We start from the raw sequence: 14824 nt of genomic DNA, 5'->3' as shown, positions 1-14824 counted from the left end.
TTACTGAAACTAGAAGGTAACATATGCAAGCCACCAAAATCCTTCATCCAATTATATAAGGAATCAATAATTTGAGCACTGAGTCCAGTTTTGTAGTAAGTTTATGTGTTAATCGTTTATGCAGAATTTGTGGCCAAGTTCATGAGCATATGCCGGAAGAGTTCCAACAACCGGCAGCACGTGTAGTTTATATACTCTCGTCGAGAGTTGATCGTTTCTTTCCGTCTATGTATAGGTTTTTATCAAGATTGTGTCACGGCAGTCTAATACTCGGAAAAAAAGAGAATGAGACAGAGACGGACAGCCCTGAAGCTTTTTTCCTAGGGTCAAGATGATCACAAAGATTTAGATATAGCACAAAGGCATGCATTCTCTTTGTTTACACGAAAAATAAAATAAAACAAGCTTACACATTCTTGGTTCGGTCTTTACGTATTTCTTTTAACATGAACACGAAAAACATGTGAACAATATTTTAGTATGAAAGAATGTAAACACACACATCTGAACATGGAACATCTTCTCATGCTTTACATGCAACGAATACACTGGGTTCATGCCCCCGACACGACATGTTCATGCAACACACAGACAATATAACATAGACTGCTGTTAGCTGTGTCTTCAACAATGTATATTTTAATCTGCTAGGCAATGTTTAACGAAAAACGAATGCAACTTGAACTTTGATTAGGCTATGGAAGTTTAACTATTAGGGCATCCTGACAATACCTGTCATCCGCTTCTAAACTAGAGAGGCTAGCACATGTTCAAATATACTGAGGGAACATTACCTTCAAAACAAACTTAAGATCCCAAATTTATCGTTTTGCTTTCACTCAAGGTTCTACAAATCGGCAGCATTTCATTTCAGATTTGTAGAAAAGCCGCTCCCATTCAGACTACTTCTTTCCAGTGTATCGCTGCAAGAACAAATGGGGACAGCATAATAATTAGTTTCCGATCATGGTAAGGAATGACTCACCGTGTACTTATGAGGGCCAACCAAAAAGATGGGGAGAAAGAATGAGAATATATTTACTCACCCTTTTTCCGATATCAAATGGAACATATTTGTATTTGATCATGTGTAGGATCTGCCTTTTCATTGTGAGGACAAACAGAACAATCCAGTAGCATAGCAGTATTGGCCAGAAAACAGGTACGTCCAGCAGAGAAATAAAGGTCATGATAAATGCAATAACGAATGCCTTTGTGATGGAATACCTAAAAAACATTGAACACATTCATTTTCCATGATAATAAAAAGGTCGTACACAACATCCTTGCAGAACTCTCCGAGATTTTACAGCAAGTGTGATATTAAGAATTAGAGACTATTCAACTTCATTGCTGCTTTTCATTTTGTGAGGTGAGCCAGTTTAGTCATGAAACTAGGTATTGAACCAGTCGGCTGGTATAATTCCAATACACATGAATCAGATGGCAGCACGAAATCTGAAATTCACGTATTGATTTATGCTAACTGATACTCCAAGGGATAAACACCCTGTTGACTCAGTCACTCAAGGAATTTAATAACACAAATAACCTCATGCCTATAACTCTATAAGCCGTACCGATACTTCAACTGCAAAACCATCCTTCAGTAGTTAAGAATTACTCCTGAGATATTATTCAAACACAGTTTTCTACCATTACAGTAAAACCCATGAAAACCCTTCTGTAAAGAGGGAAATATATGGTTTTCATACATTTCTACGTAAGTTGAACCAAATACACACGAAAAATAGCACGCAGATATGGCATAATTAGAAGACACTCGAAGCATTTATTACTACTACAAGATACATTCACATATCCTTTAACATGCCCAACATATGGAAAGGGGGGTTTCCATCAAAATGAAGAAAACCCCAAACATAATAAATCACACCGGACCACACAATACTATTGTTTAGATACCATCATTGCACATATGAAGCAAAAGAATGAATGAAACTTACCAGAACTTAAACTCGGGAAGGCGGCGAACAAAAGGCTTAAACTCATCAGAACCACTTGTTGGCAATGAAGCCCCATCCAAGGCCTCAAGCTCCGGGTCAACCTTGGGCGAGAAGAAACCGATCAAGAGATTCAAAACGTAGATCCCCAGACCATAGGAGACAACATAGAACCCCTGAACATAGTACACACGCAGAATGTAAATCATAGCCAAAACTAGGGTTCCTAGCCATCTATTCACAGTGTGAGGCGTTGACCGATCCAAATAGTACTGGAATGCTCTCGCAAAATTGCTCCGCCATTGGGCCAGTGGCGCCGCTGCTGCTCCGCCCTCACTTCCAATTCCCTCCATCTAATTCGGATTCTACCAAAAAATTGCAACAAAAATTACTCTCTTTTTCATTTTTGGAAACTGACCTAACTAATCAAGCTACTTCGTTTGCTCAACATAGAATAGCATAACTGAGGGAAAAAAAATGTATGAATCGAAATTTTCTATCCCATTTTCTCGGGAAACAAACAGGGGGCTACAGATTATTCTTGTGCATAAATGAGTGAACAAATTAAATTAATTAACTGCGGACTAAGATAAATCAAGCACAGATGAAAGTAGGATCTTCGAGAGAGGAAATTACCAGGCGATTGAGTTAGGGTTTCGATGAAGCGGACGAAACGAGAAAGACGATGAATTTACGACTGCTGCCACTCCGCGATTTGATCTTGTGGTCTCCTTTAGTTCATAAAGATCTGGGAGGTCGATCTTACCCGCGTCCAGCTTCGTGGGCAGGCCTAATAACGGGCCGGGTCAAACAAGCCCAATTTAACCCAATGAGGCCTAGGCTCACGTAATAGGGCTTTCAAAATAATGAAAATTCATCTTTTCTCTCTCTTCGAATTTGAACAACAGAATTCGAGTAAAGGAGTAAACGCTCTAAAAGTTTGAGCTACAAGCTCTTTATGAAATTATCGAATTCATCTATACTAAGCATTTAGCATCATAGTAATTAAAGACAAGAATACAAACGAGTGTTGTAAATAAATGATCTTCCCATAGTGACGGATCGAGGAAATGTTTGTGTTGGAGGCAAGATGTAGCCCAAGTTCACACCATTTTGTCCTCCATACTCTATTGTAATCATCTTAGGAATTTTGATCAACAAGTTGGCCCTATAACAGCCATAAAAACTCATCATCGAGAGCGAAAACACACAAGTATAGTATTATTCACTCGCTCTTATGTAGATCCGTCAACGCAACCAACCTAAATTCCATTTTTAAGTTAACAATGACATGTGCAAATGGGACCAAACGTCGTCCTTATTAACATTTTTATGGTCATGCCAAAAAAAAAATTGTTTGACTGATTTGACTGATTTGATGTCACCAATCTTCGTAGTATGGCAGCCACTCGAAAGGGATAGAAGAGGAATATACCGATGAAAATTGGAGGGTTGAAAATATGAAATAATAAAACTGGGAATATTCCTAGTTTATGGATTAAGGAAAACTAATGAAAAATATTTGAAAATTTTACGTTTTAACAATAAGGACAAAATAAAGGGTAAAATGAATAGTACCATGAATAGGGTAAAATGTGATTTTTTTAAGTGAACAGTACAATGAACTTTTCATTAAAATTCCCTATAAATTATGATAAATGACAGAAATGTTATTCAAACTTAAATGCTAAAAAAAACTCCTATTTGCAGTTATTGAATCAAATTTCAAATGTTCAAATTGATTGATTAGGTGGATTTGATGGAAATGATGATCCTTTCCCGACAAAATGCTAAATACTTTGCGCCAAAGTTGCTGACCTGGGAACTAATTTCCTGACGCGTAACCGAAATATCAGCCGTCTGATTGACTCCTTTACAATCCAACGGCTCCCATTGACATTTTGACTGACCGCTGCAAGAAGTTGACAAAAAGCGTCTTCGTCCTCCTCCTTATAAATTAAGCTCACAGCTCTCACGGTACCTTTCCAATTTTCTCGCACAAATTCTAGAATCCATTTTTTCTGCTGCTCTGCAACTGTAAGTTCTTCTCCTCCCTTTCCAGTGGCCTCTGCAATGGTTGACTTCGTCTCCTCTCTCTCTCTGTGTCTTTGATTAACGGTTTAGTTTATGGATTGTACGCTCTGTTTTGTGTTAAACTGAAGAAAATTAGATGAAGATTCTTGATTACCTGATTTATTTTGATGGGGTTTTGGATTTGGAACCGTAATTGTTGGCATGTGGGTTTCTTTCTCTGGGTCTGTTTTGAGTGTACAATTTGCATGAACACTTCAACTTCTTGGTTCTTTGGTTAATCTTGATGATCATCGTGTAATTGTTGTGTGATTATGTTTTTTCTTGATTCGATTTCTTTCATTTCTGTGATTTTAATCGGAGGTAATCTGTTGCATGCGATGAGTATATTATTTGAGTGAAAATTTTCAATCCCATCATTTATAGAGGAAATCTCCAATTTTAGTTGCCCCCTTGATGTTGACAGAAAACCCATTTGTGTTATTAACAGATCATATTTCTGCTCTTATTAGTCCTTTGCCATGTTTTCGACTCGGTGAAATTAACTGTGTTTGTGTAATTGGTTAGTGGGTGAATATGATTTGTTCAAGAAGATGATGTGGTTATGTTGTTTTTGTCTTCTTTCTGTTTTCAAGGTTAGTGGAAAGGGTGAACATGGCTAACAATGATGCAGAAGGGAGTGGAAAGAAGTCGGGGTCTTCTCACGTTAAACTCAATGAAAGAATCCTTTCTTCAATGTCAAGGAGATCTGTTGCTGCTCATCCCTGGCATGACTTAGAGATTGGTAAAATTTGTTGGCTTTTTGACATTTAATATTAAAATTCTCTCTAATTTTGATCGCCTGAGCATTTCTTTAAGTCAGCAAAGTTAGTTGGACTCTCGTGTAACACCACGTAAGAAAGTGACGTGCCATGTGTTAGGTGTTACTTTAGTGTGTGTGGAGTAGTAGTAGCAGAGAGTGAGGTGAGGATATGTACATTGTGCATGAATGTAAGCAGCTAAGAGAAGCTTAGATTCTGTTGTGTGTGTGAGTATTGCACTTCAGTGTGTTGTGCATGAGAGACTGTTATTCAAGAGTTCAACTGTGTGAGTAAAATTTGACATATACTTTACATGTTTGGTTAATAATGCTTGATGTTTTCGTCTACGCAGGACCTGGTGCACCAGCAGTTTTCAACTGTGTGAGTCATTGTTTCTAACTTTCTGTTAGTCTTTTTATTGTTCTGATCTTTTAGTAAAGGACCCTTCAACAAATCCAACATGTAAGTCATGGATGTGTTGCATGTGAATTGCCGTGCATGAGACCTTTTAGAATAGATTGTGTAATGCTTCTATCAGTGGATGATGACTTGCATAATCTTCCCCACTTATTTAAACGTAAATGAAAAAAGTTGTATATTTAGCTCAAGATTCTGTTACAACACTTGCGTACGATTCTAAATGATCATTTCTGTGGTAGGTTGTTGAAATTGGCAAAGGCAGCAAGGTTAAGTATGAGCTCGACAAGACAACTGGCCTTATAGTAGTAAGACACTTCCTCTTCTTTCCTAAATGATAATCTGTTGCCGCTTTAGTGAACCATGCTTATTCACTACAGTTGGAGAAATTTAAACAAGGGCTCTATATATTTACCGTTGGTTCGTTTACATTCGTATCAGTGTTTGCTAGGGTATTGGCATCTAGTGTGAAACTGATGCCTTTCATGGAGGACACTAATGCATGAGGCTCTTTAACGCAGGTTGACCGTGTGCTTTACTCATCGGTTGTTTACCCGCACAACTATGGTTTCATCCCACGAACAATCTGTGAGGATAGTGATCCAATGGATGTCCTAGTACTGATGCAGGTAATGTCGTTTGGACACATAATCCTCTCCACAATGATATAACAGCTGATTTTGTATGTTTGACTGAACTTGTTAATGATCATTTAGGAGCCCGTGATACCTGGTTCTTTCCTTCGTGCTCGCGCTATTGGATTAATGCCCATGATTGATCAAGTAAGAAGGCCTTTTTCTATCTCATGTTTGACTAGAATAATGGAGCATGAATTATTGAACCTTTGGGAATAGATATGATCTTGACATCAATCTTGAGGGGAATTCAGGGTTTAAATCTGGATCAATGTGGTTAAAGTTTTTAATGTAACAAGCGAAGGAAGTGTTGTTTATTTTACTGCTGTTTTCATTTGGCAATCAGAATCTCATAATTTATTCTCTGTATAGTTTCCTCTCGTAGCGATCTATTTTCATACATCCAGAAGTGAGTGTAGCTATCGATAACATGAGTTCTATTGCAGGGTGAAAAGGATGACAAGATTATTGCAGTATGTGCTGATGACCCTGAGTTCCGCCATATCACTGACCTCAAGGAGCTTCCTCCACATCGCCTTGCAGAAATTCGTCGGTTCTTTGAGGACTGTATCCTATTATCACATTGCTTGCACTCCCTTAAATTGAAGCAGTTGGGAGTCTTGGGACTCCACAGTTATGAATTACCTTAACTAGATACTTAATCTATTAAAAAACTTCATCTCTTTGCAATATGAACTGGTTTTTGCTGTATGCCCTTAACTCTTATGTCACGATAGACAAAAAGAATGAGAACAAGGAAGTTGAGGTTGAAGACTTTCTACCGGCTGAGGCTGCCATCGAGGCCATCAGATACTCCATGTGAGATAAACTTTAGTTCCTCTCTTTTCACAGTCCCCTATGATTATTGCAAATAGAACGTAAACATTTCATTGCTATATTGTTTTCTTGAAATGATGTCTTGTGTTTGCAGGAACCTGTATGCATCTTACATCGTGGAGAGCTTGAGGCAGTAGGCTAACCTGGACGCTTTGTAATTAGCGAAATGGCTGGAGCGATTTAGTAATACCTGAAACTATCACTCTATTTCTCTGGGTTTGAATTGGTGGGTTCTTAAGCTGTACTTTTGATCGTACGTCTCATCTACGTGTTGAATAATGTTTTGTGGATGGTTAGATAGGTTTCCATTAGTAAGAAAACAGCGAATGAATGCTGTTTTTACCCAGGAGAAAGATATTGAAAGGTTCAAATAATTTCATGCAACTTTGGATGCAAAGTTTTACATTTGCAAGTGATTGAATCCAACAATTTGAGTTGTATCTCCAATGTTTTACCGTGTTTTAAGTACCCGAAAACAAAAGAAAACGTTTTGGTATTATGGTACAAAACCAAGAGGGCTGAAAATCTATCTAGTGTTGGTAACTTGGACATGTATTTATTGCCTGTGAACCTGGGTCACGAGCCTTGACCCTCGGACCGGGATCCGGGATCCGGGATCCATGCTCGGATGCCCGGCCCGACTATTGTCAATACCGGCAGGAGTATTTTTCCGATTTCTCTCTTGAACATGTACCGTACTACGGTCTTTTGTCCTTTAAACTTTTATTTCTGAAAATTTCCGTCATGAGTTAATATAAAGATCTCATTTTCCCCTATTACATGTTTACTCACAGTCCGTTTAATTTTTCGTCCAAAACCCCAAGGGGTTGGTTTTAGAAAGCGAGCAAAGAGTTGGAGCCTCTAATTCAAGTTCAAACTTCTACGGATATATTCTTTCGGGCTATTGATTTTAGTTTTGGTATAACGTTTGATCTAAGGGTCAAAAGTACGTTATCGTCTCATGTGATAACAAGAGAATATGAATTATTCTATCACCAATATTTTGTTGGATGCCTCTTATGTAAAAAATAAATATATAAACAAGCTCAAGGGAAATGGACTAAGGTTTACGTAGGGGTGGGCATAAAAACCACCAAACCAGAAAACCGAATCGAACCATGACAAAAAAAAACATAAAAAAACGCATTGACCAAAAAACGGAACAAAAACTGAACCAAACCGTTTCAAATGGTTCTGGTTTCGGTTTAGAAATATTAAAAACCGAAGGAACCGGACCGAACCGCTTTTAATATAAATTATTGTTTTATTATTTTTTTTATTAAATAAGACATTTTTCCAAGAAGACCCTGTGCATAGGGGTGGGTTCAAAAAACCGAAAACCGAAAAAAAAAAACCGAAAACCAAACCGAACCGAATTGAAAAAATCGAACCGAACCGAATTCTTTTGGTTCGGTTCGGTTTTAGTGATCTAGAAACCAAACCGAACCGAACTAATTAAATTAATTTTTTTATTTAATTATTTGTTTTGGGTATTATTTTATAAACCCAATTTGTAAGTTAAAATGTGCTAAACCTAATGTGTTGCCAAACTTTAAGCTCAAAATATTTAAAAAAGGCCTATAAAAACTTTAAACCCTAACCTATTATTTCTCCCCCATATAAGGTTTCGGAACCAAACCTCCTCCTGAAGTACCTACATCCATCTCCATAGCACTGTTTACTTCAGCCCCAGCTTTCTTTTCCAAATCTACTCTCATATAACATGTAACAGAATCCATAAACATTTATTTCGGGTAGATTACTTGCGTAATTTGTGATGGAAAAGAATCAAACACACACTAAATAAATCCACTCACGCATTACTTTTACTAATCAAGTTGTCAACATGTAGTTACAAGCAAACAACCCTGATCTTTGAACAACATCATACAATTTAACTTTTCTAAGTCATTTGTACGATTTTGTGTTGTGAGGTTGTTAGTTTGGACTTTGAAAAACTTGATTGATGATTTTAGTTTAACTTTAAATGTTTATTTTCATTGTCTTTGATTCTAGTTAGAATGTTTATGTTATGATTGTGTTGGAGATGTTAAAATTTTAAATTTCAATGTCTTTCATTTTTTGAAAAAAACAAAACAAAACAAAAAACCGAAACCGAATCAAAACCGAACCGAAAAAAAATGAACCGAACCAAACCGAAATTTCGATTTGGTTTCGATTTTGGCAAAAAAGCGAACCGATTTGAACCGAACCCACCCCTACCTGTGCATAAGCCCAATATTTTTTTTCACTTCTCTCCCCCTCCTTTGTTGTAATATGACTTTTCTCCCCCTACATTAATTTTCTCCATTCTTTTCCAGTATATTGTGCATTATGTACATTTTAGTTTTAGTTTAAGATCTACACTTTGGTCTTGATATGAGCATTTCTATCTTTTGATTTATATTTATATGCACACTTTCTATCTTTCGGTCACAAATCTTGTAAATCTAATAGTGGGAACTCAAATTTACTTGAATTTGTGGTTGAAATATGTGTTTGGTATTAGAAGTAGAAAATTAATAAAAACATATATATAATTTTGGTTAGAATCGTAAACCGACATGAACCGAACCTGAACCGTCAGGAACCGAACCGTACGATTTTAGTAATAAATTTAAGAGGAACCGCACCGAATCGAACCGTTGAAATTTTCCGATTCCGGTTCCATTTTGAAGGTGGAACCAGATCGAACCGGACCGTGCCCACCCCTAGGTATATGTATTATACTTCTAACTGACAGATCACATACGATACCGTAGGGAAGCTGTAGACAATAACGAACAAAACAAGATCGATGTGGGCAGCGAAACGGTGAGCATTGGTTCCGAGGGAGTGGGGGAGTCCAGCAACCCCTTTGCTCGCCAACATTTCCAAACCATTTGTCAGCAGCAGCGCTCTCCTCCTCAAACCTCTCAAACTCTCAAACTCAATGCTTTGCTCCGCCACTCACAGCTGAGACCGCGACTGAGACCGATACGCGCCGCTGCATACACCTTCCCCTGAAAACTCACGCTTTACGAAACCCTCCAATCTCCGACGACGATGGGGACCCTGGGCAGAGCAATCTACACCGTTGGATTCTGGATCCGCGAGACCGGCCAAGCCATTGACCGCCTCGGTTCCCGCCTCCAAGGCAACTACTACTTCCAAGAACAGCGTACGCCCCCAATTCTTCTCCTTCATCTCTCATTTCCTCCAAACCCTAACTCACGCAGATTACTCATTCCTGATTCTGTGGCTTTGTTTATTGAATATTGAATCGAATTTTGAGATCTGCGGAGGTTGGATTTTGCTTGATTGTGTTGTGATTGTTTTGATCAGTTTCGCGGCATCGGACGCTGATGAACGTGTTCGACAAAGCTCCGGTGGTCGATAAGGAGGCGTTTGTGGCACCCAGTGCGTCGATCATAGGCCAAGTTCAGGTGGGCCGAGGCTCCTCCATTTGGTACGGTTGCGTTTTGAGAGGTCAGCATTTCTGTGAATTTGATCATTATATTTTGGTTGTTAGCAAAGTTGATTAAGATAATTTTAAGTTTTAACTCCTAAAGTAGGATAATTTTGTTTTGAGAATCTATTTATGTGAAAAATTAGGCCAATTTGTTGTTGCAATTACAAGTGTAATCACGAACCTTGATTTATTTACTCCGATTGTTGTTTTCGGGTGTGAAGGCGATGTTAACAGCATCAGCATTGGGTCTGGGACCAACATTCAAGACAATTCCCTTGTTCATGTGGCAAAATCTAACTTGAGTGGCAAGGTTTTGCCTACCATTATCGGAGACAATGTCACTGTAGGTGAGTTACATGTGATTGTGTTTCCGGTGATGTGGTTGCTGCTTTAGGATCTGATGCTGGGCTTGTGGTTTTTGATTTGAACCGTGCAGGCCACAGTGCTGTCTTGCATGGATGTACTGTGGAGGATGAGGCATTTGTAGGCATGGCTGCAACCTTGCTCGATGGGGTTTATGTCGAGAAACACGCCATGGTTGCTGCCGGAGCTCTTGTAAGGCAGAACACAAGGATCCCCTGTGGAGAGGTATGTCAAAACTCTCTTTATTGACGTGGAATGTGACAATTCCGTATCGAGTTAAACTAGTTTCTTGATTTCACAAACTCTTAGTACAAAGTTCACGTAGGAAGTTATCAAGCGACTCAGTGTGAGCTGCCAACTTTTAAACTGAATGTAGCTCTTTTTGTTAATCATTTTTAACGACCAACCTGAATTTTTCAAACTGGTTGTTTACTGAATGTTTAATAACAGGTATGGGGAGGGAACCCAGCAAAGTTCCTGAGGAAGCTCACAGAAGATGAGATGGCCTTCATCTCCCAGTCAGCCTTAAACTATTCCAACTTGGCTCAGGTTCATGCAGCTGAAAATGCAAAGCCCCTCGATGAGATAGAGTTTGAGAAGGCGCTGCGAAAGAAGTTTGGACGCCGTGATGAGGAATATGACTCTATGTTGGGTGTCACTCGTGAGACACCGGCAGAGATTACTCTTCCTGATAACGTATTGCCACCTAAGTCTGCTTAAGCAAGTACGACTATTAATGATGTTGGTAAGGGTACCACCTCTTGAGATTTAGTGTGAGTGTTTTGTTCATCTGCGGATTTATGGCGAATGGCTGCATTACATTTCGAATAATTTTTGGGGCCGGCTGAAGTGCATATGGCTCTGCCCGTCCTTTCTGATTGATCAGCAACTTTCTCTTCTGTTTTTGAGAAGAAAAAGAAAATTGCTGTAATGGAACGTTTCGATGTTCTTAAGGCATCTTGGAAGGTCTCTTAGATTTGTAGTTTAGAGGTTGATTGCTTTTATATATGCGTTATGAAAAAAAAGGAAGTGAAATCAGGCATCGGAGCCTGCTAATACTTTTTGTTTTGTTGTATCTTTTGAATAATATTGCATTCAATCCCCATCTTTTCCTGATTTAGTTGTGGCCTTAGAAAAATTTTCCGTTGTGCCGAGAACAGAACAGCAAGTGTCATAATACAATTGGTTGAAATTTTTTTTTTTTATAAGTTTCCAACCAATTGTATTGTTACAGGTGTACCGAGCTGGGTTATTAGCATGGTGAAAAATTTCTCGTGGCCTTAATAAGAATCATTAACAGTTTTGAAACTTGAATTTATAATAATAAAAATGGGGTGTGTTATTCACAACCCTTTCTTATTTTTCACACTTCTTGTTAATTTTTGTTATTTCATCTTGTTCAATTCATATGATTCGACGGTCGAAAATTAGAAGGGTGTATGAAAGTAAAAAAAAGTGTGGATGTCACACCCTTTAAAAGTAATTGTTCTCATATTTAAGGTGTGCAATCGTAGATTTTGCTTCGCTACGCCTTAAATCAATCAAGAATACATTATCCATTTCGGTTGTGCGAGATGGAGAATGTGAGTCATGTAGGCAAAGTATTTCGGATTTGACAAATTTCTAGCAGAGTTAGATCTTTAAAAGTGAAAAAGAAACTAGACGGGTTATGATCATCGTGCAACATTTTAGGATGAGAAGCCGAGAACGTAGAATGAGAAGACCCGACAGAAAAGATAATGTCCAGTGGCCATGTTGCGAGAAGCGTTATAGAGACGAAAGGACTGGTTAAGGAAGTCGGAAGTAGCTGGGTTACTGATTCGCGCTGCCATGAACACGTCACCAGGCTCTCTGTATGAGAAACCAAGACAAGTAAGAGAACATCTTTTGTTATGGATGCTAAGCTGGCGAAGGGCCGAACCCACCATTGTAATCATTGAGGTAAAGTTGCAGATGGCCGTCGAGCTTGCCAGTTCGAGTATTCAGTTCATCCAGAAATTCAACGCCAAAAGAAAAAACTAATGAATTGAAATTCAGGAACATTGCATTGAAATACCCTCAATGTTAACAGGTTAGAACCTCCATTGGACATACCGAGAAATGCAGTGGAATTTCTTCATTCTGGTTTAGCCTTCACGTCGACCTTGTCCTCCTGGGCTGGTGGAACGACGACCCTAAATGTCCATATTGCCAGCAGAGTTGCCTCCATCGGGGCGAGCCAGTAAACCATGATATGCTCCTTCGTGAAATGGTCGCCACGAGCGTAAGCCCATCCCATCACCTGCAAAAGTCAGCAAGGTTCAGGTATAGTGCATTCAAGTTACGTAAGTTAAATCTCAGAAACGCCTGTAGGTACTTACAGAAGCCGGGTTCATACAACCGCCAGTCAGATCAGAGCCGAGAATATGAAGAGTTAACTTGGAAACGCTCGAGATCCAAGTCTTCGTGAAGAAACTCCCGGGGATTTTTCTGGCAAGCCCAAGCGAGACGGTAACAATCGCAAATGTCAGCAACCCTTCTGTGAGCGCACCTCGATGGAGGTCAACGTTCAAGCGAGGACCATGACCTACTTCAGGAAAGGCCGCGATTATGAGCCAAACGCCAGCAATAGAGCCGATAACCTGATGAGAGGTAAACGAAGATAAATGAGTGATGTCGGAGAAACTACATGGTCATCGCTGTAAGATACACAAGTAACAAAATCGAAAGAACTAGCAAAAAATGCCATCTTCATTCTGCTTAGAGAATTCACATTCGGTTCCTTCTTCGTGTCCTCGAATAAATCGGACTTAAGGAAGAAGTATCTCCCCCACTAGGCCGCAACAACGGGTACTAATCCGTCATAGGGCGGCGGTGGGGGAAGGGCTAGGTAGCACAAAACAACCTCCTAGGAGCAAAATCTTACAACGACCGAAGACTCTAGCGAAGGGAGCAAGGGTATTGAAACAGGGTTACCCAAACTTCTACGTTAAATTTGTCAAAGACAAGACAAACAAGAACTAAAGAACAAGAAGCTTGGAATTCAAATTTCAAAACAACCTCCAAGAAACAATATAATTTGTTCGTTTATCACATAAATAATGAAACCATTATGTCACAAATGCCCAAATTAGAATTCGGTTTTTTAGTTAAAATAGTATCTGAGATTTAAAATCAATAGAATTGGTTTTTGAATTTGCCCACCATTAATCATTTTGGTTGTGCAAAATCTCCGCTAAATAAGAAAAAAATGATAAAAAATATGCTTAATTTTTGCAAGTCATTTTGGTTTGTTTATTAAATTGAGGATATTTTTCTGTTAAATATTTTAGTCAAAATTGTTCCTGGGATTAGCATAACTTTTTACTTAGAATTGACTCTTAAGTTTAGTTACCAAAAATCATTTTCATTATTTCGTAAAAAAATCTCAATTAAATAAGAAAAAAATAATAAAAATACCCTTAGTGTTTGCAAATTATTATGATGTATCAGTTATGCTAATGGCGGGCCATTTTAGATAAAAAGCTCGGAGTTCGACATCCAATCAACCAAAAAGAAAAAGAAAAAGCAATCGACTTTCCATTAAATATTCCGTCATTTTCATCAAAATTCTGTCTCAATCCAAACAAACGACCAAACAAGTGAAAGGGGGTCACCTGAGCAGGGATTCTGGCACCAACAGTGAAAAGGAAGCGGCTGAAATCCCCAGTAATTGCGCCGGACAACACGGTCAAAGGATTGTAGGTGCCGCCGTTGGTAACCTTTCCCAGCAACGCGAAGAAGAACATGTTCACAATCGAAAGGGCGCACTTGATGATCTCACCGCCGGGTCCGTGACCAAACCCCAGAATGCTGAACACGTAGATCTTGATCAAGACCCCCGACCATACCCACATGAACGAGATTATCATATCCGACACGAGCAAACCAATCCTCCCCATGTCTGCCGCGCAGCAATCTGGACAGTCGGTCGGTCAGCGGGGCCGGGAGGACGATGGCGGCGGAAACTGCCCTTTGAGAATTTGAAGGAAGACGATTGGCTTACTTTGACCGGAAATAAAAATATAAAAAATGTCCGTGGGACGACGTTGATGTGTGCTTTTTTTTTTTTTTTGGTCAATAATTGATGTGTATTTTTGAAAGACAAGGTGAGAGGACAAGACGAACTTTCGCTGTTTTGTCGAGAAAATATTCATTCTGACGGACGGGATACGAATAGTACATCATGTGTTTAAATTATGAAAAATTTTATTTTTTAAGTTATTAATTTTTTAACATATAAATTCTTTCATTTGTATAATAACATGTGTTGTACTATTTTATTTGCCGATCATACTAAAAAATCTC

At 38.8% G+C, this 14824-nt stretch overlaps 4 protein-coding genes across 6 annotated transcripts; 2 read left to right on the top strand and 2 right to left on the bottom strand.

The window, feature by feature from the left end:
• Window positions 1-462: 462 nt before the first annotated feature.
• LOC103401328 (protein RER1B) lies at window positions 463-2782 on the bottom strand. The gene is made up of 4 exons (XM_008340042.4): window positions 2601-2782; window positions 1968-2329; window positions 1047-1227; window positions 463-923 (listed from the first exon to the last, which is right to left on the bottom strand). Exons 2-4 carry the CDS (start codon window positions 2315-2317, stop codon window positions 903-905), a joined length of 552 nt encoding a protein of 183 aa, XP_008338264.1. The 5' UTR covers window positions 2318-2329; window positions 2601-2782; the 3' UTR covers window positions 463-902.
• Window positions 2783-3873: 1091 nt separating this feature from the next.
• Window positions 3874-7124, top strand: LOC103401320 (soluble inorganic pyrophosphatase 4). Its single transcript, XM_008340035.4, has 9 exons — window positions 3874-4001; window positions 4631-4779; window positions 5148-5176; window positions 5455-5520; window positions 5734-5841; window positions 5929-5994; window positions 6294-6414; window positions 6585-6666; window positions 6779-7124. Exons 2-9 carry the CDS (start codon window positions 4650-4652, stop codon window positions 6819-6821), a joined length of 645 nt encoding a protein of 214 aa, XP_008338257.1. The 5' UTR covers window positions 3874-4001; window positions 4631-4649; the 3' UTR covers window positions 6822-7124.
• Window positions 7125-9445: 2321 nt separating this feature from the next.
• On the top strand, window positions 9446-11601 carry LOC103401313 (gamma carbonic anhydrase 1, mitochondrial). The gene is made up of 5 exons (XM_008340027.4): window positions 9446-9844; window positions 10009-10152; window positions 10357-10482; window positions 10572-10723; window positions 10949-11601. Exons 1-5 carry the CDS (start codon window positions 9730-9732, stop codon window positions 11216-11218), a joined length of 807 nt encoding a protein of 268 aa, XP_008338249.1. The 5' UTR covers window positions 9446-9729; the 3' UTR covers window positions 11219-11601.
• Window positions 11602-12091: 490 nt separating this feature from the next.
• On the bottom strand, window positions 12092-14683 carry LOC103418322 (probable aquaporin SIP2-1). 3 transcript variants are annotated; one of them, XM_070808451.1, is made up of 4 exons: window positions 14134-14681; window positions 12859-13119; window positions 12593-12779; window positions 12092-12463 (listed from the first exon to the last, which is right to left on the bottom strand). In XM_070808451.1, exons 1-3 carry the CDS (start codon window positions 14416-14418, stop codon window positions 12615-12617), a joined length of 711 nt encoding a protein of 236 aa, XP_070664552.1. In that variant the 5' UTR covers window positions 14419-14681; the 3' UTR covers window positions 12092-12463; window positions 12593-12614. The 3 variants fall into 3 exon arrangements, with proteins under 3 accessions (XP_070664552.1, XP_028946819.1, XP_008354672.2); XM_029090986.2 differs by having other exon boundaries at window positions 12092-12349; XM_008356450.4 differs by lacking the exon at window positions 12092-12463 and having other exon boundaries at window positions 12521-12779; window positions 14134-14683.
• Window positions 14684-14824: the final 141 nt, after the last annotated feature.

The sequence above is a fragment of the Malus domestica genome, chromosome 02 (assembly GCF_042453785.1).
Source record: "Malus domestica chromosome 02, GDT2T_hap1".
Taxonomy (NCBI): Eukaryota; Viridiplantae; Streptophyta; class Magnoliopsida; order Rosales; family Rosaceae; genus Malus; species Malus domestica.
This window is presented reverse-complemented; position numbering and strand designations above follow the sequence as displayed.

Bases quoted from the DNA above. Each gene is read 5' to 3' on its own strand.
- LOC103401313 (XM_008340027.4), top strand. From the start codon at position 9,730: ATGGGGACCCTGGGCAGAGCAATCTACACCGTTGGATTCTGGATCCGC. The intron at 10,153-10,356 runs GTCAGCATTTCT...TCGGGTGTGAAG, and splicing joins GTACGGTTGCGTTTTGAGAG to GCGATGTTAACAGCATCAGC. The intron at 10,483-10,571 runs GTGAGTTACATG...TGAACCGTGCAG, and splicing joins CGGAGACAATGTCACTGTAG to GCCACAGTGCTGTCTTGCAT.
- LOC103401320 (XM_008340035.4), top strand. From the start codon at position 4,650: ATGGCTAACAATGATGCAGAAGGGAGTGGAAAGAAGTCGGGGTCTTCT. The intron at 4,780-5,147 runs GTAAAATTTGTT...TCGTCTACGCAG, and splicing joins CTGGCATGACTTAGAGATTG to GACCTGGTGCACCAGCAGTT. The intron at 6,667-6,778 runs GTGAGATAAACT...TTGTGTTTGCAG, and splicing joins GAGGCCATCAGATACTCCAT to GAACCTGTATGCATCTTACA.
- LOC103401328 (XM_008340042.4), bottom strand. From the start codon at position 2,317: ATGGAGGGAATTGGAAGTGAGGGCGGAGCAGCAGCGGCGCCACTGGCC. The intron at 1,228-1,967 runs GTAAGTTTCATT...AATGTTTTTTAG, and splicing joins CTTCCCGAGTTTAAGTTCTG to GTATTCCATCACAAAGGCAT. The intron at 924-1,046 runs GTGAGTAAATAT...TTGTTCTTGCAG, and splicing joins CATTTGATATCGGAAAAAGG to CGATACACTGGAAAGAAGTA.
- LOC103418322 (XM_008356450.4), bottom strand. From the start codon at position 14,418: ATGGGGAGGATTGGTTTGCTCGTGTCGGATATGATAATCTCGTTCATG. The intron at 13,120-14,133 runs GTGACCCCCTTT...ACCTCTCATCAG, and splicing joins GTGCCAGAATCCCTGCTCAG to GTTATCGGCTCTATTGCTGG. The intron at 12,780-12,858 runs GTAAGTACCTAC...TGACTTTTGCAG, and splicing joins GTTGTATGAACCCGGCTTCT to GTGATGGGATGGGCTTACGC.